At 38.4% G+C, this 22642-nt stretch overlaps 5 protein-coding genes across 5 annotated transcripts in view; 2 read left to right on the top strand and 3 right to left on the bottom strand.

The window, feature by feature from the left end:
• Window positions 1-204: 204 nt before the first annotated feature.
• LOC101312152 lies at window positions 205-3261 on the bottom strand. The gene is made up of 3 exons (XM_004298930.1): window positions 2798-3261; window positions 2218-2472; window positions 205-1640 (listed from the first exon to the last, which is right to left on the bottom strand). The coding sequence occupies exons 1-3, from the start codon at window positions 2987-2989 to the stop codon at window positions 519-521; spliced, it is 1569 nt and encodes a 522-aa protein (XP_004298978.1). The 5' UTR covers window positions 2990-3261; the 3' UTR covers window positions 205-518.
• Window positions 3262-4016: 755 nt separating this feature from the next.
• LOC101311860 (galactinol--sucrose galactosyltransferase-like) lies at window positions 4017-7765 on the bottom strand. Its single transcript, XM_004298929.1, has 4 exons — window positions 6345-7765; window positions 5386-5563; window positions 4778-5145; window positions 4017-4580 (listed from the first exon to the last, which is right to left on the bottom strand). Exons 1-4 carry the CDS (start codon window positions 7560-7562, stop codon window positions 4017-4019), a joined length of 2328 nt encoding a protein of 775 aa, XP_004298977.1. The 5' UTR covers window positions 7563-7765.
• Window positions 7766-9954: 2189 nt separating this feature from the next.
• Window positions 9955-12650, top strand: LOC101311571. Its single transcript, XM_004298928.1, has 9 exons — window positions 9955-10189; window positions 10274-10340; window positions 10478-10535; window positions 10635-10741; window positions 10835-10927; window positions 11069-11341; window positions 11420-11640; window positions 12025-12234; window positions 12412-12650. Exons 1-9 carry the CDS (start codon window positions 9974-9976, stop codon window positions 12520-12522), a joined length of 1356 nt encoding a protein of 451 aa, XP_004298976.1. The 5' UTR covers window positions 9955-9973; the 3' UTR covers window positions 12523-12650.
• Window positions 12651-13182: 532 nt separating this feature from the next.
• Window positions 13183-17344, bottom strand: LOC101311279 (FKBP12-interacting protein of 37 kDa-like). The gene is made up of 14 exons (XM_004298927.1): window positions 17215-17344; window positions 17076-17127; window positions 16936-16994; window positions 16556-16623; window positions 16397-16433; window positions 16035-16122; window positions 15821-15885; window positions 15660-15737; window positions 14945-14992; window positions 14763-14816; window positions 14147-14308; window positions 13872-13941; window positions 13697-13752; window positions 13183-13485 (listed from the first exon to the last, which is right to left on the bottom strand). The coding sequence occupies exons 1-14, from the start codon at window positions 17239-17241 to the stop codon at window positions 13303-13305; spliced, it is 1047 nt and encodes a 348-aa protein (XP_004298975.1). The 5' UTR covers window positions 17242-17344; the 3' UTR covers window positions 13183-13302.
• Window positions 17345-22113: 4769 nt separating this feature from the next.
• LOC101299589 (short-chain dehydrogenase TIC 32, chloroplastic-like) overlaps window positions 22114-22642 on the top strand; it is a 3295-nt gene continuing 2766 nt past the window's right edge. The window contains exon 1 of the mRNA XM_004300865.1: window positions 22114-22252. Coding sequence (XP_004300913.1) covers window positions 22114-22252 — 139 coding nt within the window. The remainder of the gene's footprint in view (window positions 22253-22642) is intronic.

Genomic DNA, 22642 nt, shown 5'->3' with positions numbered 1-22642 from the left:
AGAGTTGTGCTTATGTTAAATGCAAAATCAGCTTATCAGCCCTAGAACATATCATTGAACTGTACTAACACCCAAGCTTTTAAACCTCAATGCCCAAGTCTTAAGCCCATTCTTAAAACCCAATCTTGTCAAACCACAATGCCCAACTCTTGACATACAGTGATACAGAACATCATCAAGCTAGTTACTTTGACAGTGCAATTCAAACAGTGTCAATATATTGATTCAAGCATTTCCCCAGAAGTTATGCATTGTCATGATAAACAACACAACAAGAACACTTAGTACAGTATTTTCTGGAATTTACATTCATAGAGTACATGTCAAACATCATTACACATTCTATTTACATAGCAAACATGAAAAAGATTAGAGGTGGTGGGTATATATCACATGATAGAGAAGCACACAACAAAAGAGCAACTGAATATAGAGAAGCATACAAGTTCATATTGATCATAGAATCAAATCAGAAAGACGTATTTGGGGAAACCATGTTACCGACCAAATCCACCACTTTAGGACTGAACTTCTCCACTGTTCATCAGCTTATCCAGCACAACATTAAGGTCCACTGACTGCCCATTCTCGGTCATTTTCCTGACTGTTGCTCTGACCACGTCCCTTCGGAATCCCATAGATACAACTTTATCAATGACATTATCAACTGGAATGCGGACATTATCAAGTGGAACACGGTTTCCAGTCCCGCCAGCATCCGACTCCTTATCCACGCTGGCAGCCATGGGTAATGCATATGGCAATACCTTTGCAGTGGGCAGTCTTGAGAAATTGTTTCCACCAGAAGCGACTGAAGAGGATGGTGATACTTGTGACTGTTTCATTTTTGAATCACTGTAGTGAGAAGGAGATCCGCCATGGGAATAAAAGTCGCCATGGGAATAAAAGTCATCGTAGCTTGAACGTTGAACTGGTTGCATATTTCCAGGGGAGAAATCTGTGCTGTAATTTCTAGTAGATCGGTCATGTGTATACTGCATGGAACCATCAAACTGTTGTTGTGGTGATAGAACCAAGCCAGGTGCATTAGAGGTTTTGTGGATGCTTTGGGGATAGCTTTGAGATAACCCATACGGGGTTTCTGCTGGATTGTGAATCGATGAATACTGAGTTTGTGGATCAGGAGGATTGAGAGGCAGGTGAAGTTGACTCTGCTGCTGAAAATGTGATGTTTGTGAAGGATTTGGCACTGCTGGATAGGGTTGATATGGTGCTGTGGGAGGTGGTTGTGACTGCTGAACTTGAGAATTGTAGTATGCCTGAGGTGCGGGCGGTGGATTCAACACAGGTGCTGAGTAGTTAGAATCTGGATTTTGAATATAAGGGAATTGATACTGAGATGATTGAGCTGGAAGCTGAGCTGCTGTGGGTGCTGGTGGAAAGTTCTGATGGGTCAGGGTTGGGGCAATATCAGTAGGAAGAAAAGGATGTTGTACAGAAGCAACAGGAGTTGAATATGATTGGTGTGTTTGCTGAGGAGCGGATACTGAAGTTGTTTGCACATTGCTCTTTTCTTGTTCCAACTTCTGGTGATCCTTAAGCATTTGAAGTTTTGCAAGCTGCAGCTGAGCCTCTGCGATCTCTTGCTTATCTCTCAAATCCTGCATACCACCTTCAACCTGCAGTTTAATTACAAGCATGAAGCCTGTCAAGAAGATTGTCCTATACACTATTCTTATTTAATTTGATTCTTTCACTTACAAGTTATAACAAAAGTTCAACCTAGTTTTACCCCTTAGACATGATTGTTTGCATTTAATGGATTGTGGTAAAGGAGCTCTTCAACATTTTCTCATAGATCAAAAGTGACATGCTCAAACTGGAAAACTACTTAGACACTAGGGCCAAAAATCGACCATGGCTTTATACAAAGTGAGACAAAACCGACAGTGAATGTGGTGCTTAAGTTAACAGATAAGGATCACTTACACGGTTGTAATTGGTAGTGCATACTGCATAATGCTCTTAAGACATGCAAAATTAGATTACATGAATTCCCTGAAAAGCCTATATGACTATGAGCCTGTGAAAATAAATCTTCAAAATAAGAAACATGACATCATATTCAGCTGCTTTAGCACCCAAACTTACAGCCCAAGCTCTCCCAAGTTCTATATCCTCTAAGTAGACTTAAAAAAAGCAACCTAAATGACAGATAAATAAGGGCCATAAGGCAACAGAAGTAATTCACAATACCTTTCTTAAAATGTTCTCAACTTCCCTCAGCTTCCCATCAGTCTTGCCATAGTTATAATCGGTACAATCCTTCAAGTCGTCAACAGAATTCTCAACTAGGCGCAACCGAGTCTCCAGCTGAGAAACTCGTGCGCTGAGACCCTCCACCGCATGCAGCAAGTTCCCAAAATGCTGATTCATCTTCCCATCAATCACCGCAATCAACGCGGAGTCCCTGGATTGCTCCCGTTCAATTTGATCCATAGAACCGCGATTCTGTGATCAAGTCACAACATAAGCAATCACTTATCACTCCACAGCACCAATCAACACATTCAGCTTATCAAATCCATCAATACCCTAATTCAAACAACCAAACTCACTGACAAAACAACCAAATCAATCTAGAGTTTTACATTCACACCACACCACACAACTAAACTGATCTGATGAACTCTTTGTACAAATGAACTAGGCACAGTTATAAAACACCAAAAGCATATAGATTTCAGTTAAAACCCAACTTTCGATTCAAACCAACAAAGAAAGATTGAAACTTTACATGAACAACCCATCAAAGCTTGAAGCTTGAAATGCATACCTCAAGCGTGGAGGCGCGTGACTGCTGCGGGACGCCGTGTCGTACGGGGCGGAAATGGACGCTGGAGAGTAGATCGTCGTCGTTGTCGTTTCCCAGTTGATGAGGAGGGTATGTGAGCTGAGAGAAATCGTCGGAGTAGGATCGAGAAAGTTCCATGATTTGTTTGTCCATGAATTCCGATGTAGTCCTCATCGTGATCGGATTGTTGGGCTTATTGCGTGATTTCTCGTCATGCTTCTCTGAGATTCCAACCGCACACTCTTGTTTTTAGTGCAAATTTGACTTACAAGTTGAAGCTTAACCGCAAATTTGCTGCTATGGGTTGGATTGAAGGGCCACTCAATCAATGACATCATCTGAGCCCAGTAACTATATCATTTATAATGCTTCATATCTAGATTTTTTTCGGCAGTGTTTTGATCGAACACATCTAGATATTAAGAATTTGTTCTTAATATTTTGCTTATCGAAATATTAAGATCATATTTTATTCACCGATAATACTGTAACTTTCTCATTTCCCCAAAAAAAACAAAATAAATAAATATTACAATTGCATCACACTACTGTGTAAAGCTAGGCTAGGATACACAAAAGTAAAAACATTAGCCTCAATTTTACTTCTAGCCTCAATTACAAAAATCTGGTTATTCTTCACATTTGAAATCATGTCTAATTCCACCTGCTCTCATTTGTGCATTAATAACTATTGTATATACTACTGGCTAATAATTAGTTTTCTTTATTATCTCAATTGTATTATTATTAACTTTTTAGTCGGTATTTGTTCGATGAGTTTTTAGGTCGAGAGACTAATTCGACTGAGAGATCATGTTAGGTTCTAAAGATTAATTAAATATTTAATTTCAATCAATATTAGCAGATTTCCTACTGTGGTTATTCTATTGGAATAATTAGAAACCATGACATTTTTTTGTCTTTAAACATTACTGATTCATTGCTACTTTGTGACACAACTTATTCATGGAGCAATAACTTTAGTGTGTTCTAGACATGCTATATTCAAGACGAACCAAATTATGTGTAACCGAAATTTTTGTATGTGCTTGATTTATCCTTCCCTCAACGACACATTATCATAAGAATTTGACTCCCAAACATGAATTTTATATATTGATCAGATATACATAGAGATCGGAGAATAGTAACAGAGCCAACATGAACGTACCATATGCAGTTACAGCATTAGATCAAATACTCAAAACAAGTACTCAACTACAGTCGTTCTTGAAGAGCTAGGCCATTGCACTTGGATAATAACCATCTTATCAACATAATCAAACTCGACTTCCTCTCCACCAATCTTACAAGCAGTTGGTTTCTCTGAAGCAAATGCTCTCATCTCTCCACTTCCCCTTACTCCAATCTTCACCAAAGTTCCACTATCCTCAAATTCCAGGGACTGAATTGCACCCCCAGTGTTGAGCATGTTCACCAATCCAATTGGAGCAAATTGGATCAACTTCTTCGGTAGCACTCTCACTGGAGCAATAGTGAGGAGCTCATAACTGAAAGGCTGAAGCGAAATCTCTACCGTCTCATCTGGCTTCAAAAACTTCAGCTTCTTTTCCTGGAACATGTACACAGCAAATACTTCGATTGCTTTTATTGGAATGGGGTTCTTCCCATGACTCCATTCCACATCTTTTGGGGTTGCTAAACAGGTCACCAACTTTGAGAACTCGGGGAAGCTTTTGTTGCGCCTTGACTTGGGGCACCACCCTCCTCCTTGGCAGTTAAAAAGTCCTAGAACGCCAGTGTACTGGTACAAAGGTACAATGTACATATATATTCAAAAACATGAACAATGAATTAACAGTACGTATAAGTGTATAACCAAAAAATGGTATCTTAGATGAACTATAATCTAGCTAGACTTGTTAAATGATGCGTCCATCTGAAACAAGAAGAGTAGCATCAAGTCATCAACTGCCAGTTTTGCTTGAGGAAGTGTCATACCTTGTTGAGGTTCCAAATCTTGAGCATTGTTTTCCCATCATGCACAGGGTCCTGAAATAGGCAATCCCTTGAAGGAAGTGCATAGTCTTGGCATCTTAATATGGATCCATCAGGCAACACCAAGCTTTTAAGAAGCTTGAAGTCGTGTTGTCCCACAGAGTCACTGATATATATCGGACCTCCTGAAATGGCTCTTGATGCAGCATGAAATGCAGCACACGGGTGAGTCGACTGAAACATGTCCCAATCTGGATGTATGAAGTTCCCCATCCACAAGCTATTGTAGGCACAATGCACCATATGACACCCTTGTAGCCAATATGTCCCATTTGGATCTCCAGATGGGTCAGAGCACCAAAAATCGTCTCCTACAGATCGATTTGTGTAATTAACGTGAAGAATATGTGTTCTATCATTATGTATATACCTTCTGTACGTATTTACTAGTTAAGCTATTGTGCATAAGAAAACTTTTAAGCGTAAGATGAATGTGGGGTTTATACATCATACAAAGCTAGAAATCAATCAGGCACAACGTACATTAGCATTTTCATTGCGTTAATTGATCGAGAAAACTTGATGTATACAGATAGAGAGAAATTACATACCAACACGACCAAGCGAAATGGCTTCTGTGCCGAGGAACATGAAGTCATTGCAGTGCTCCATGCTAGCAATCACTCCATTGCCTTTGAAATGTTTCCTCACAGAAGCAGTAAGTGCCTTGTAATAAGCTTTGGCCAGCTCAATCCGACCACCAAACTCCTCTGATAACATCTCAAGCAACTGCGCGCACCATGGCCGCGCAAGTGCTTCAAGTGAAAGGTTAGGCACGCCATAATAAAATATCAATATTTCTCATTTACCATCATATATATTGAGCTAATCTACAATATTCATTTAGACGCAAATTACCTAATATCCTCAATTTTATCATCTTACACCAAAAATGAATCGAAAACATCAAATCAATTACTCTTGCTAGGCTAAGCACTAAGGAAACCCTTTTTTTCGTTTTGTATTATTTTCTTTTCATTGAATAATATATTACTAGCCTCTATACACACGAACTCGCGTGTTCTCAATAGGTAGTTAATTTTTTCTTTTCATTTGTATTTTATAAAGTTAGTGGGTAGTAGGGAGGAAGATTTTCTTGGCAGTTATAATTCTCACTCGATTACCTTTTTCTTATTTTTCTATCTTATTTTTTTATTTTATTATTTATCATAGTAACCATTATTCTCAATAATCTAAATTAGCTTAATAGGAATAGTATTGATAAAATATAATTTGGTAATTTTAGATACTGTTCGCTTTATAGTAGTAGAGAACTAGAAATTAGAGATATAGCCATGTTTTTTGTTACTCCTCTGTTCATTAAAAAAAAAAAACAACTAGGGCACGCGTTTGATCTAAAAACGTCTGACAAATTTGAAACGTTTTGAGTCATGCGCGTGCCCACGAGGTGTCGAAACCTCACCAGCAACACTTGTAGCACATGTAAGCTAACAGTTCATGATATGTTTTTGAGATGTGAAAATAAAAGCTAGAAATTTCGAGAACTTACGTGTATGACATCGACTTTGACACCGTCGATCCCCACCGATTGGAGATGCTGATGAAGCCCCTCATACAACTGCTGGGCCATCTCCGGTTCCACCAGCCCCACTCCGTTACTCAAGATCTTATCCACCGCCAAATCCTCCATCGTCTTCTGCAACCCCTCCGACAGCTTCGGCCTAATCACCCGGCTCTCCGGAAAACCCGACCCGCCCTTAACCCCGGGTCGAACTCCACCCCAATACCCACAAAGAGCATGCCAAACATACACATAGTCCACACTCCCAAACTCCTCCTTCAAGTCCTTAACAAAGGCACCCATGCCATGGCCCTTACCTCTAGGGCTCTTATAGTCTCTGAACTTGTAGTTCTCTACGAAACTTGTCAGCCTGCATGGCATTTGCTCACCGGCGGCTGTTCTTTGCATGGCTTCTTCGTCGGTCAAGGGGTCGTCGTCGTGACAAATGGACTGCCAGCCGTCGTCGATGAGTACCATTCCCGGAGGACACCCACCCTCCACTAGGGTTTTAACCCCTTCCCACACCCCCTTGGGGTGCACCATGAGATAAAACGCATCCCAAGTGCACCAACCAAACTTGTCTACGATGGCCGGAGGCGTCTTCTCCTCCAGAAGCTTGAAGCTCCCCAAATGGACTCTCACCACCTCCATGGCCTCTTTGACAAGACTGTACGGGTCGTTTCCGATGTGCATGTAGAGAACGCTCCGGAAGGTGGAGCCACTGACACGCGTCGAGCCGCTCTCGACGCACATATCGACGTGGCAGTCGGTGGTGCCGGGTTGGAGGGAGGCTCTGAAGGGACCTTCGAGAAGAGGGAGGAGGAGGACGTAGGGGCGGTTGGTGGTGTCGTTTTTGTCGAGGATCATGAACTGAGTCTCGTGCTGGACGTCGTTTCCGGTGGTGCCGACCCAGTGGGTGGTCCACCAGACTTTGAACCGGAAAATGCTCATGAACTTGATGCCACTGAGCTTGCCGAGTGACGCCACATGGCGGCTTTTGGGCTCGTCGGAGTCGAAGCCAACGAAGCAGCCTACGGTGGTTTTGTATGGTGATGGGGTGGCGGTGATGTTTAGCGGGACTTCAGTGAGGATAGGGTGGCCGTTGGCGAGGAAAGTTGTGCCTTGTAGGGTTATTGAGAGCGGAGAGTTGCTGTCTACAAGGGTCGATATGTCTAGGGCATTGTTCTTGCTCAGGCTTGGAGCCATGGGAGAGAAGCTTAGGTGAGCTTGAGGTGTAGAAGAAGGCAGTTTAGGGCTGTATGCTGTAGGCTGATTTGGTTGGTGACTGAGGGAAGGATTTGGAGGGGATTATATAGGGAGTTGTAAGGGTAAGGTGAGTGATCTAGAATGTAATGTTACTAGGCGAGTGATCTAGAATGTAATTCGAGCTAATTGATGTTGTGATTGGCGCAAGAGTTGGAGCCCATAAACAAGTTGCATTGAGCTTTGCTTTCTGGGTCATGGGACAAGGACCTTTATTTTTATTTTTTCCGATTATTAACTTGTATCAAAATATATGAACAAGCTTAACATATACACCTTAATTTACTTGTACTGAGGAGTGAGGACTGAGATATATAACCAACGTATGATCGAGCAAATGAATATGACATATTCGATCCAGAAAAGAAAAAAGGCCAATAGAACATAGCAGCCAAGGAATTTGCAAGAACACTTCTTGGAATTATTATTGTGATGAAGACGAAATATATAGTGTCTTTACCTTAGTAAGTAGCAAAATATGGTTAGGAATTCGCGATCAAATGAAGCAAATAGCAGCATATGCTTCACGATGTTTGGAAATGACAAATGCATACACTAGTACGTAGTGCCCAGGCAGGGCCTTTCTATGGGGCATAATTCCCTAGCAACCACTTAATCACTTGAGGTCAGGCTACCAGCAGCTAAATCACGTTTCAAAAAATTATAAGCCACATTCAAAAATTACGATTGATTACTTGGAAAAACAAACAGAGACGAAAACTTTTACTTAAGGTGAAGAATATGGTTTTGTCAAAAGTGGGTTAAGAGTAAAGGTAGAAGCAACCTAATTTCATCATGATTCTTCTACAATGTACTCGACCTGGAACAAAGTTGGTAAACCTCTTCTTTATTCACACATAATCATGTACTCTTGATTCGGTTTGTCTTCTAGATCTATCTTTCATATTACTTTGTCTGGAGGTTTCTTCATCATCTTCGTTCTAGCTAGACCGCGAGGCAACGAAAGGCAGATCCTTTTTGTTCGATGATCGATAAAACAAATGACAAATACAAGTTGGCAACAGAGATGATAGAGAAAATACAAAGACATCGTCAGAAAATAGAGAAACCTCGTGTTGAGAAGACAGGTGTGACAAGCATGCTTCTCAAGTGCTCAGTCGGTTCATGCTGAACTTGGGTAGCCAAACGATGCCACAGCTAGACTTCTCCTCAGTGACTCAGTCCTTAAGTACAGACATGCATATGGATACGCAGCAACCCAATGCATGCAGAGCTTAATTTAATTACTCAGCCACCGCTAATATTTACAGATTCGATCACGTAGTACTCTACCTAAGCAGATGAGTGATGTGATTGATTCAATCAAACTGCGTGTGAGTGCTAGTATTGGTAGATGTTCATGTCTTTTCTGTTCCAACCAAGCTCATGGGTATCAACCATTTTGAGTACACTCATGAGCTGCGCATGATTTTATAGTAAATTATAAACATGCGAAACGAGAGGGCAAGTAGAGCAGTTCTTCATTAGCAAAAGCAAAAGGAGGAAGGATCGAGATGTACACTACATCCGGGCTTCTGCATTTCTATTTATAGTGCAGGTTGTTTTGAGATACGGGAGAAAACTAATAATTAATTGACGAGATGTATATTGGAGTTGGTGAACCAACATATCTCTTATTATGTCTCTATTTAAACTAGGGTTTGTCTGGCTTACATAAGTCATACATACACTAATAGGGGTTGTTGGCACGTGCTTTGGGTGTGGGTGTGTTAAAAAGCATGTTGTACATGTTGTATAGCATGCCAATATGTACAACATAATTTTCCTTTAAACTAATATCATAGTGTATACTATAAACACATCACTACTAGATTATTTACATAGGTTACAAACATAATTAATGTAAAAATAATGTTCAAACATCATTTTATGAAATTATGATTTATTTGTATATAAATAACATCCTTTGTAAATTTTGAGACATACTTTTGTTACATATGTAAATTGACAAACCAAAAACCATTGTTGTGTAAATGCAAATCGATCGACACTTTTGTATATGATAATTAACATCCGTTATGCAAATCGACAATCTATAAAAGACCATGTTATCAATATTAAAAAACAATACATACTCAATTAGGTTTTGGCTTTTAGTCTTGTAACCTTAGTGTAAACTGTGTTATTGAATGTGATTCATCATCTCCTATGGCTTATAGCCTTATAAGAACAATGTATGAATATAAGAGACAAAAAAAAAAAAAAAAAATAGTCAAAACACTCGTCCGGGTTCAAGCCAAAATGGGCCCATAGAATCTAACTATCCATTCTAAAGCCCAAATTCACTAGTGTTCATTTCTGTTACGGCGGGTAAAACCTTGGCGGAGGACAACATGAGGCAGATGAAAATGGAGAGTCCGGCTGCCACCGAATCACCCGACTCCCAAAACCCGGAAAATTCCTTCGTCTGGGATGAACAGTCTCAGCTCTACTTTCACGCCAGTAGCGGATTCTACCACGACCCGAATGCTGGTTGGTACTATAGCACCCGCGACGGCCTCTATTACAAATTCGAACATGGAAATTACGTTCTTCTTCCCTCTCACCAGGCACCGCCTATCCTCCTTCTCAAAGTTTTACAATTTATGTTTGTACTCCCCTCTTTTTCATAGTTGATGACTTTTCTTTTTCAGGGTGATAATTTGGAGACCAATAATAGTAGTGAGAATCCCATTCAAGAAGACCCGTTTTCAGCTATAGGTGAGGCATTCCTTGTTTTGGTGCCTTTTCATGTTGAATTTGAACTAAGAATACATTTATATGCAGTGTCTGCTTGCAATACAAGTCTTCTGCATATGAGTAGTTTGAATCATTGAAATGGTCCATTTTATGAACAGGGAATACGGATTGCAGCAGCAGTGATGCACTTGAAAATCACCCTCCACCCTCGGAATGGTAATCTGCCTTGTCTCATGAGTCATTGCTTGTCCTTATTGATTGATTTAATTCTTTGGTCAAGTATTTTACTTACTGTGATCGTTGGGTTTTTGCTAGGCTAGAGGATACGCTTATAGAACTATATTTGTCTGGTTATCCCAACTCAGATGCGAATGCTGGTGATCATGATATGACAGTGTACCCCGAAACATATGTTCATGATGGTTTGTCCCTAGTTGTCCTGTTCATTTTGAAGTAGGAGATTACATTACTACGGCTGAAGTAGGATTCAGATACGTTTGTGTCTGGAAATGCAGGGAATAATGATAGTCATGATCTCAATGAATGCACATCGATTCCAGAAGACTATGGTGCTGTAATCGAATCAAGTCAAAATGTCTCTGATACAAGTTTGGTGCTTCTATGTATTGATTGCTTGATTTCTACCTTTGTTTTAATTACTAGTACATAGCTAGCCTGTCGGTTTCTTGGTTTGCTTCTACTTAACCAGTTGCATAATATTTTGAAACATACAATCATATTTGCCCCAGGTGGTTCATGGGAAGAAGAGAACTGGCGAGCTCAGTATGGACAGGTTGTTCAAGATGCAGAACTACCAATTCCGGAGTCCTCACTGATAAGTTTATGGGAGTGGGAAATGGTCACAAAGCCAAGAAATGATGGAAAAGGTGAGGTGCCAAGACTTGTTGGGAGGTTAGCTAAACAGTCTGCTAAGCTTCATCCTTCTCTGCCGTCTGGTGGTGGTCTTTTAAAAACTGCTCCAATTTGTGAAGTGCACCTTGACCTAGTACGCGTCACAACAGGTTTGCATTTTCCTCTACCATTTGGCAAGCAAGTATATTGTGATTGTTTCATGGGATAACTTTTCATGGTTCTTTTAGGACAAGTCTATAAATTGAGGACCCCCAGTAAACGATATTTGGCGTCTTTATCAATTTATGATTCTTCGAACCCAACCAAGGACTGGGGATTCCCAGAATTATCAAACAACAGAGAATCCCTTCCCCTCCCTAAATCCAGTGTAAGAAGTGGTTCCAAAACTGCAGATGGAATGACATTCAGCAGGGGTTCATCGTTGTTGCCAGACACAGCACATGATAAGGTACTTGGGCAGTTGGGCATGCCCAATCGTTGAAATAGTACTCTTCTTTTTTAGGTTAATTCACAAGGTATATCAATTGTTAAATACCACAAGTTTTACAAACCTGCGCACTGTACGCAATGCTACATAACCTATAATGTCGACAAGTAATTAGAGAAGATATTCCCTCTTACAAGTATAACCTCATTCTTTCAGAGTTCCGTTATGTAATTTGTCTAATGTAGACCACTACCTGAATTTTTCAAACTAATCGCCTGAGTTGCATACCCTATGTATTGTTTTATTTTTATATTTTTTAAAATTCCCAGATTCGCATGTATGGGGATGCATTTTTATCACAATCTTCACATTTCCCTCTTAATTTGACTGCTTTCAAATTTCCAGCTTGAAAGCTATCAATATAGGGATAGAGCTGCTGATAGAAGAGCCTTGCATGGTGGTTATGGTGTGGGTCCAGGACAGAAGAATTCAGTAGATGGCGATAGTGATCGACCAACGCCTTCTACAGAGGAAGCTGCAGCAGAGGCCTTGAATATGTCATTTGGAGTGGGAAGTTATGCCCGGAAAGTTTTAGAAAGCATGGGATGGAAGGAGGTAACTTTGTTTATAGTATGCTAGAGTTGTCCTGTAAATTATGCGTAGATGTAAACTGAAACTCTAGTTACCTGTATTTGGACTTGCAGCAGGCTAAAGTTTTCATCGCTCTATTTGTATTCAAAGAGAGCCAATTTTGGCCGCACTCACATTTAGTTCCTCCTTCGATGTGCGCAGGGGGAGACACTTGGCAAGACTACAAAGGGATTGGTTGAACCAATTCAAGCACAAGGCAACATTGGGAGTGCAGGATTAGGGTGGCCTCAGGGAAGATTAAAGCATCGTTGATAACTTGATATGACTGCTCAGTTTACTAGTTGTATAGATGATCTTCTCATGTATCTCGCAGTTGCATGGCCTATCAGAAACCATATTATATTGGAACAGACTGAATGCTCAAGGTTTATGTTTATCCATGGAACTGGATTTTGTAGCAACAACATTGTGAATTGTTCTTCCAACTTTAAAGGAACCATTTCATTTGTTCAGACAAATCATGATACTCTGATTAATGATTAATTGAGGGAAAAGGACCGGATACCAATCCCCAAAGACGGAATTTGCACCTTGGGAAACTTGAAGCAAATAATGCATATTGCAAAGCTGAAACTGAAACATTTGGGAAGCTTAAATCCCAATTTTGGATTGCAACAAATGCATCTGTCACCAAAGTGAACATTGTGTTGAATAGAGAAAACTGCAAAGAATGGAAATATATGGTACGAATGGTCACCCATCAACTTAAACTAGCTGAAACAGTTGTATACACATCCACCGTGTATCCAGATGAACTGTAGATCCCCTATAATCTATCATCTCAAATTCTTAATCAACCAGCAATGGCTTTGAGTTTTTAACCATAGAGCAGATTGTGTACTCAGCATTAGAGAAAAGCCTGCTCCACAAGCCTTTGCTTGCACACTGGGACAACACATGCGCCAAAACTACATTGAAGCAGAAACGCTCCCAAAACATTGCATTTCCACCACACTAATCAGTTTTCAAAATTTAATTCCAAAATTTAATGATAAATGTACATACAACAGGATGACTGAAATCTATGATATCCTACAAATCTTTATTATCTGAGCCATTGGCTTCCCCAGATACCATCACTTCATCGCTGGATTTTCCGTTATCAGAAGCTGGATCAATTTTCTCCTCCACTATTATGCTCTTCTGCTCTAGCTCGTCCTTTAATCTTTTGATTTCACTATCCTTATGTTCAAGCTTCTCTTGCATGATGACCACCTGCAAAGTAACATGCTTCATGTATTGGTTCTCAACAAGTAACAAAATAATAAGATGTTACATAAAGTTCTCAGATTGACTATTTCCCAGCAATAAACATAATACGATTCTTAATATCCACTCAAAGTCATTAGACTTGTACATTGTTATAAAGATGTGATGTGCTCTGGTGAGATGTATATCAATAAATGAGTAAATTAGAGAATCAAACCATTTCATTTGATCTTTCCACATCATTTGTGAGGCCCTCCATATGCTTGTACAATGCTGTAGGCAAAAACACAAAAAGAATGAGGAACTGACTATAAAAAAAAGCCAACTTTTAATATCAGGCATAACACATAGCAATGCTCCTTCAAAGTTTGAATAATGAATGTATTACTTACCTTCAAATTGACTTCTAAGTTCTGCATTTTGGTTCTTTTGCAAAGCAAGTTTCATGGATAATTCATGCATCTGCAGACCAACAAATATCTTTCAGATAATGAATGTATAATCTAGAAAACAAGATCACCCCCAAGAGTGAAACAATAGATAAACTCAGGACAGTGACAAATTCGTTGAAAGCATGCACGTAGTTTAGCATCTGAAAGAAAGGAAGCTATTCCATAAACTCAGGAGGCTTGCGGAAAAGAAACGATAATAATGTCTATGATATCACCTTTCCCTCAGATGCTTCCATGCCAATCTCCTCATTTTCCTCTTGCAGAGTCTTACATTTAGCCATTAACTGTTTCCCCATCTTGCTTGTTGGAGTAAAATTATTGGCAGCGGCATTTTCCTGGAACTCCTTCAATTTTTTTTCTTTCTCCTCAACCAAATTCTAATGTCCAGCACCAGGAAAAAAAAAAAGAGATATAAGTTAGTTATAATTATACAGGAAACCTCAACCAAGAAAACAAAACATTTTTCAATTATTCCTGCTGACAATTATCACTCATACAGTAGGACATGCATGAAAATAAGCATACGAGAGGACAAAGTGCACTCTTAATTTGTTTCCTTTGTGATGCTATGCTCTAATCTTAGTATATTTTTCCTTCTTGGCCAAATGTTTCTTTGAACATACCGGGAAACAATAAGGAAGCTAAGGTTATTATAAAGAACAAATCTCACAAGTTACACACATAACTCCAAGATAAGACATACCAACATTAAAGAAGATAATACATAATGGTGTGAAATAGCCCCAGCTACCATCCAACTTTAGAAGCTACAATACTCTGTCATTAACTTAAACAAAATTTTACCGGAACCCAAACGTTTAGATAACAAACCTTTAGACGAGTAAACTCTTCATGAATTGCTGGATCAAGCAGTAATTTTCTTGCCTATAAAAAACATGAGAACAAAAGATTCAAGTGACGAGCACAATATATTTAAATTAATAGAAAAATTTATTAGTACAACAAACCAAAATTTAGATATACAATTTTGAAATCATAAAATACAATGGTACCTGCAATGATGGTGGCTTGAGTTGAGCTCTAAGATCCCGAACTGCAGACTGTATTAAGAAAAATTGGGGCACAGAAAAAAAAATCAAACTAGTTGAAAAGCAAGTGATGTACGGCTTTCTAGCTTAAAAAGAATCACATCTATGATCTATGATGAGTAGCATATAAAAAATACCCTATGATCAAGAAATTATAGTAAAGGTGAAATGGCAACATCACAATCTTTTCCTTCAACATTACCAAAACCCATTGGTACTGGGTGGGGATGACTATCACATAAATTTCTGTTCACGGCTAAACATTCCAGAACCTTTGATAACAGATGTCTTCATCAGAAAAATCCTTCTTACTTTTTGTTCCTTCCTATCTCTTTTGGTCACCTATATGGGTGTCAAATTCTCTTGGTGGACTACACTCTTCTTGTCTTATGTAGATACTAGCACCTGTGAAGTGAATGTTGGTTTTGAGTTTGAGTGTTTTATGTCCTGCGGCTTTTAGAAAGCCCTTTGATTTCTTTTCTTGTTTTCAGGTTCTGGATTCCTCATGCACACTTTGTACATATTTGCTATTTGAAAAATATTTTTTCTCCTAAAGGACTTCAAAATTTATAGAAAGAGAACCTCCTGCAGTGCTCCTATATTCTCACATGAGAGATGTACATAATGTATCACATATACACTGGGATGTAAGAGAGACCAGACATCAATAAGACATTACCTTGAGCTCTGCAATCTCCTGCTCCCGTTTTGCAAATGTAACTATGAATGCAGCTTCCTTTTTCTTTGCTTTCTCCAACTGGCGGAAAAAATATACATATATTAAAGGTGAACAAAAGCTGGAGATTACTGATGACTAATAAAGGAACAATGAACACTAACCTGTTCTTTCAGTGACTCCTCAGAGTTTTTCAGGGTCTGAAGGTAATTGATGACTAATGTAGGATCTACAGTCACGGGTTGGAAAGACAAAAGATACATGTTTAATAATCAAAGCGTAAGTTTGATTCTCATAGAAGAACAAGTATAATGTAAATTACAACAATCATACGCAAATAATGAGAACACCAGGTGATAGTCATATAGTGAAACTAACCAGGAGAAGACCCTGGATTTATGAAGGGTTCATTCTGAAATGCAGAATGCCATTTTTGAACCTCAGATTTTGCAACATCATGTTCCATCTGTAACCAACAAGATCATAATTCCAATATATGAGAACATTTAGAACGTAGGTACAGCCACGTAACATGTATAATGGTGGTGCATGCATAAGGAGGTGCCACGAATCAAGCATGTGATTAGAAAGGAATTATATGACTTAATTTTAAAAATTACAAACTAGTTAGCATTAGCTTTTCCAACTAACTGAATTTGATGTCACATGAGTGATATATGAATAACCGAAAGAAGGATAATCATGGGATAGAAAGAAGGGGGGAATGCAATGATACATACTTGACATTTTGCAAGATCATCCTTACAGGTCTGGAGACTGCAAAACAAGTTCATTGTAATAAATTATCCAGGGCCTAACGAAAATTCGGCGCAAAACCAACTGCCAAAAGTATAGAAGTTCAATCAGTAAACCATACACCATTCTATATTCCAGCGTACCTCTCACGAAGAGACAAAATCATTCCTGTTGCAACACCAGGAGCAGTTTCCTCGATTTTTGCTTTAGCCTACATTGTAAATAAATCAGTATCGGATGTAACTTGTTAAAGTACTTCCTTTTTATGTAACCTATCAGAATTTGTCCAAATTCGGAATACACCATAAACCCTACACTCTTTAACATCATACATTCACATTGGATACATTTACGCAATGTTTAGTTTAAGTACACACTAACCTACTATAACCCTAAGTTATGGTTATCTTAGATTGAACAAAATTTTCGACTTCAACATTGTTTCATACAGGTTCACATTAGTAATAGAAACAATAGATTCATACAATTGCTCAAATTTCCATATGAACGAATATGAAGATACCTGCTTTGAGCCAAACAAGTCATCTTCGTCGTCAATCTCCCCAAAGTTTCTCTTATTTCCTAAATTTTCACACATCAACAAAATCAATAACCGAAATTTCAATCACACATTAAGAGCTTCAGGGATAAATCGTAGCTTACCTGACCGGCGGGCACCGCTAGTCCCCGGAAAATCTCCTCCGAAATCATCATCCTGCGTTTAACGAAACCGAATCGAGATTAATCACAACGAGAAATTGAGCTAATATAAAATGTACTGAGGAGGGACTTGAGGGCTTACGTCATCGAGACGAGTGTGGGGATCCATGGAATTCGAAAAACCCTAATTCTGGGGAGTGAGAAAGAATGAGAGTGTTTTAGTTTTGCAGCGTAAAACCGGAAGAGATGGAGTCGGGTTGGGGGGAACAGTTGTTATCAGCTGTGTGCGGTTGCAGAGCTTTAATTGTGTTACTCCCCGGGTCTGATTTGTATCTATTGGGCCTTTCGGGTCTGATGAACCTATTGGGCTTGATAGACTGGACCGTTATTTGGTAACTTGGTCCAATTGATTTTCATTTTGTGGAATAAGTTTTCATTTTAGGGTATAGAAGCTATATATATTTAAGCTTTGTTTAGGGGGAATATGAGTGTTTGTCCTTAGTTTTTTTTTTATATATAAAGATGGTGAAATGTGAACCATGTATAGTTGAGCCACTTTGTATGTGGTTTTTTGAGAGTTATGTTCCACATTGAAAATAAAGTATTGCATAAGAGCTTATAGAGTTTTAGGTTACACTCATCACTAAAGTAATACTCCATTTTTGGCATGGTAACCTTAAGTATTTGCCATATAATTTTTAGTCATTCTTTTAACATTACTCACAAGATAACAGTATCACAGAAGCTATCACACATCAAACTTATGAAAGAGTAAGAAACTCTGATTGTCATCATTAAATTTGGGAATATATGTTATGAGTTTTGACTTGCTCTATTTTACATAGTAATATCCACTCACCAAGAATGGCAAGCGCATTATGTTGTCTTTGAATGATTATTGGTCTAATTTCTTTCTTATAAATGTATTCTCTCCCACCACCCTAGCTAGTTTAACCAGTGATCTATACATGCATGTCTAACCATTTCTTTAACAATGTGTCGGTAAGAAGGAGGTATGTCACTATATGTCGTGCCTTCAATCAAACCTCATATTAGCTACACTACCATATCCTAGCTAACACATATATTAATCAATCTCCTATTCTCCTTAGACTTTGAATTTACAATTTCAAATCCCACGTCGTTCGTTTTGAGTAGAATAGATTAGATAAGATTCACATATGGAAGATGAAGACAAACAAACTTTTCCTCCAAATCTTGCTTACAAGATCGATGGCCCCCTACAAAGGGAATATATTCAGAATCTTAGAGCAATTGATTAAGATCCTTAATCATACAAATAACTCATACGGGTGAAGCTTGTTTAGAGAGGTGTAATAAAGGGTAAGCAACCAAGGCACTAGGGCTAAATTGTGTCTCACTCTCCTGTATATTTTCCGTGATTGACTCACTTCCTTTTTGAAAGTCTCATTGAGTTTTGATCGCATGGTTGGATTGTTGGAACGTGGGGATGGCACTCATGATGATCGAGATGAAATGTGTATGAGGTTCTTTTTCAAGTAACCAACCCCAGCTTTTTGCTTAATCTTCATGGATGAGGAAAAAGATAGAGTTGGTTTTGATATGATTGATATGAGGAAAAGCTTTGGGGTTTGTCGGCAAAGGAAGTTTTGTATATTACACAGTGAATCAATTCAGGTGTGGAGAAATCTTGGTGAGGGGAGGAGACATCTTTTTGAAGCCTCGGGCCCTTAGGTTTCTTTAGGGTATTATAATTCTCTTCATTTGAAGGGAAACAACATTGTGTTCAAGTCAATTAATGGTTGTTGAGGTGGTAATAGAAAATCAATTTAGTTGTTAATTAGCTTAGAGGTTGCGCTTAAGCTCTCAATGGAGTTGAGAGCTTCTTTCCCATTTGGTACTATTCAATGGAGTTGTTGCGGCTCTGTTTGCACTAATCAAGATGGTTATGACTAATTTATCAAAGCTAATTGCCAAGCTTTAGAATTTCAAATGCAGGAATTGGATTTTTCAAAGGTTTTTCTGTATTAAATCCATTTTTCAATGTCATTATTTTCCACCATCTGTTTAATGAATTAGTCACATGACTCACATTGAGCAGGATCCTCCCCCAAGTAGCAAACCAGCAATTGCTAGACAATATTATATACACCCATAGATTTCAAAGTTTATAGAGTTTCATACAATAATCCCATTCGATATCCCATTTGGTTTTCACTTTTTGCTTCGCCAGAAACAACTCCATCCTGAAATCTTCTTGATTAAGTAGAGTTTAAGGCCAAGATTGAAGATGTATTGGGCATCACCCTCAATCTCTAGCTAATTAAACTAATAATCTAACTACTAAGTCTGAGAAAGAGACAACATAAAAGAATATGATCTACTAATTTTGTCCATAAATCCAATTTTCTAATACGAACGTTTTCCACCTTCTCTTAACATATTGTCATATGACTCATACATTGAGTAGACTATCCTCCCAAGTCCTAGCAACTCTTTGCCGCCGTATGATATCTGCATAAACAGCTAGCCAGCTCCTGCATGTTTACAGTTGCTTATTTTCCTGGATATGTTTTTTGTTTGACTAGCATATATAAACTACCTTTAAAACCAAGATAGCAATTACCACTTTTATAATTTTGTCTAACTTACTACGTACTGTTTTTGCTTAAGTGCTATATAAGATTTCAAAGTAAATACTAAAAATTAAAGAAAAAATAGGAGGAATGGAGGATCGAGGACATCCTTATCAGAGAATTCTCCCATTTGTTTTTGCTGGAAAAGCAATGGCATGAATGCATGATGATCTTGACATATAGGTCACGCCTACGACAAAACTACATGCAGAACAGTTTGATTCCAAAACCAAATTAAAGTGAAAGCCCTGCTAGCTTCTTCCTTCTTCGATCACCTTTTGTATTCCAGAAGCAATGTTATCATATGTACGTATCTGTAAATGGCGCACTGTACGTACAGATTGAAAAACTGGCATTCCATTCAAGCTATACTAGCTCAGCAACTTTCATACTTTTTAGCATGCCATGATCAAATATTCAAACAGGAAGAGCTGGCTAGGGCAAACACTGTACACTGAGAGAGAGAGAAAGAGAGGGGGAGGGAGAGGTGCTTCTTCATGTGTGGCAAGTCATGAGAGGTGTAAGGAGAAGAGGAAACAAGAGGGGTCCCTTGTGCAATAGCCAGTTCACACTCCATTGTTGAGGAGTCGACCTCAGTGTTCTCTTTTCGCCCATGAAAGACCCAACACCACCCATCATTCCCAAACAAGAAAGTAAAAAAATGAATTGATGGAATGTGAAAAAATGGCCATAGGGACAAAAAAGAGACGTGTTGAGAGACAGATCGCACGCAACAAAGCATTTCTGTCTATGCAATAAAATCATCTAAAGTCTGCAATTTCGTTCTCTCGTTCATAGAATTCAAAAACATAATTCTCAACAAGAACATTGTCTGTAATTATATCATATGCAAGATCATTTTCTTCTTGCTGTGCACGTGTGGGGTTCTCAATTCACACAAATATTTCTTTTTCTTTTTCTGGTCTACACTCTTTTCTGTTTTGGTGCGTGCAGAATGATGCAGATGCTGGAGCCTGGAAGTGGATCTATTTGGATGAATTCATACATACATATATATATATATATACGGATTTTCTCAGCTGCGGACGTCCGCACCAATTTTTTGGTGCGGATTTCCATTTTTGCACAACTTCCCGATTGAATTTCCTCAAACTTCCTTCTAGACATATCTAGATCATTTTGTGTAGATCATCTCTGCAAAATTTCAGCCAATTTGGTGATCGTTAAGGCCCTCAAACTTGCGTTACAAAACCGACGGACAGAATTCTGTCCGGTTCAGACATATAACAGAAAAACGCAAGTTTGAGGGTCTTAACGATTACCAAATTGGCTGAAATTTTGTAGAGATGATCTACACAAGATGATCTAGATATGTCTAGAATGAAGTTTGAGGAAATTCGATCGGAAAGTGGTGCAAAAATAGAAATCCGCACCAAAAACTTTGGTGCGGACGTCCGCAGCCAAGAAAGGCTGATATACGGATTTTCTATTTTCTCAGCTGTATATATATATATATATATATATGGTTTCTTTTTTTCTATTTATTTCTCTTATTTAATCAGTGAATTATTCTATATGTAGAAGATGACGCTTTATATGTTTATAGTTGACAAGGTTTATAATACGATATAAAACACAAATAATTCATCCGCATGGAGCATGCAGTACCAATTTATCCGATGTATATGAAGCTGTCATGTTTTACTTCTGCAATACTGGATCCCTGGAATATCAGACTAGCTTGTTAAAGTAGTAATCTGGTTGATTAATCTTCATTTCTACTTAAATAAACTAATCAAGGACCTAATCAAAGCACAAATGCCATCATAATTACTTTTTGGGTTTGGCCGGCATTAGGAACAGTAACTTCCCATAACCAATAAAAAGATGATTAACCAAGAAGATCGAAATTGTCCTTTAAGCAAAATTGTGGCTATCCCAACCAATCACATCCAAGTTTATAAGATGATTAACCACACCGGCCAGTAGTTTACCCCAAAACTAATTTCCTACTTTGGTGATGGATGTTCATGATTAATAATTATCATATCTATGATAACTTTAATTAAGCAGTAAAATGCACTTGAAATCACAATTAATCAAGACTGAAATTGACAGACAGTAATAATGAGAAACAAAGACAACAAAATAATGCTGCATTTTTGCTCTAACAGTAAAATACACACTTTGATGTTAATCAGTTATCCGATGGACCATTTCATATAATTAGAATAAGTGGTATGGACCGATCATTCACATTGACTGGTGACAGAAAATTCCAACATTTGTGTTCATTGGTAGAGACCACACTAGTTAGCGTGTTCCAATGACTACCCTAAAGCTCTCCACGTCCCACTGTGTTGCACTATAAATTCTGTAATTCTTTCTACCCGGAATAGGTCTCTTCTAATTTGCTGCAGTGCTCTAGCAAGGATAATATTCTCTGTTGGAAATTATCCACAATGAAAGGAACACTAAAGTACTTGGCAGGAATTGCAGGGCCAAGTGGTTATGGCTCCAAATCAACTGCTGAACAAGTTACTCAAGATTATTGTTGTTCTTCATCAGCGCCTTCTCATCGTTTAACTGCGATAATTACTGGTAAGTTTCATTAGCATGGTCTCAGACTTATAGTGTTGATGTATAGTAAAGACATGCATATATTCATCTCATTCTTTTCAGTTATTTAGAGTTCTATGATAAAATGTTGATTTTATATACATGATGAAGATTTGTATCATCAATAATTTTCACCATCTAACAGAATACATGATGAGAGAGTTTTGTGATGTGTTCAAGCCTTCAAGAGCGGATTCTAAAGAAACATTCATATTTTGTTTTCATGGTCAACTTTCACCAACAGAACCGAAAGACTTGCCAATTCCTAGATGAGTGTTCCAAATTTTCACTGTATCAGATCAGAAGTATACTACATATCTTAGCTTCTTCTGAGATTGCTTCTGCAAGTTTTAATCTTTCTCTCTCTCTCTC

The sequence above is a fragment of the Fragaria vesca genome, linkage group LG5 (genome assembly GCF_000184155.1).
Source record: "Fragaria vesca subsp. vesca linkage group LG5, FraVesHawaii_1.0, whole genome shotgun sequence".
NCBI classification, from domain to species: Eukaryota; Viridiplantae; Streptophyta; class Magnoliopsida; order Rosales; family Rosaceae; genus Fragaria; species Fragaria vesca.
Note: the sequence above shows the minus strand (reverse complement) of the source record. Positions and strands in the feature narration are given on the sequence as shown.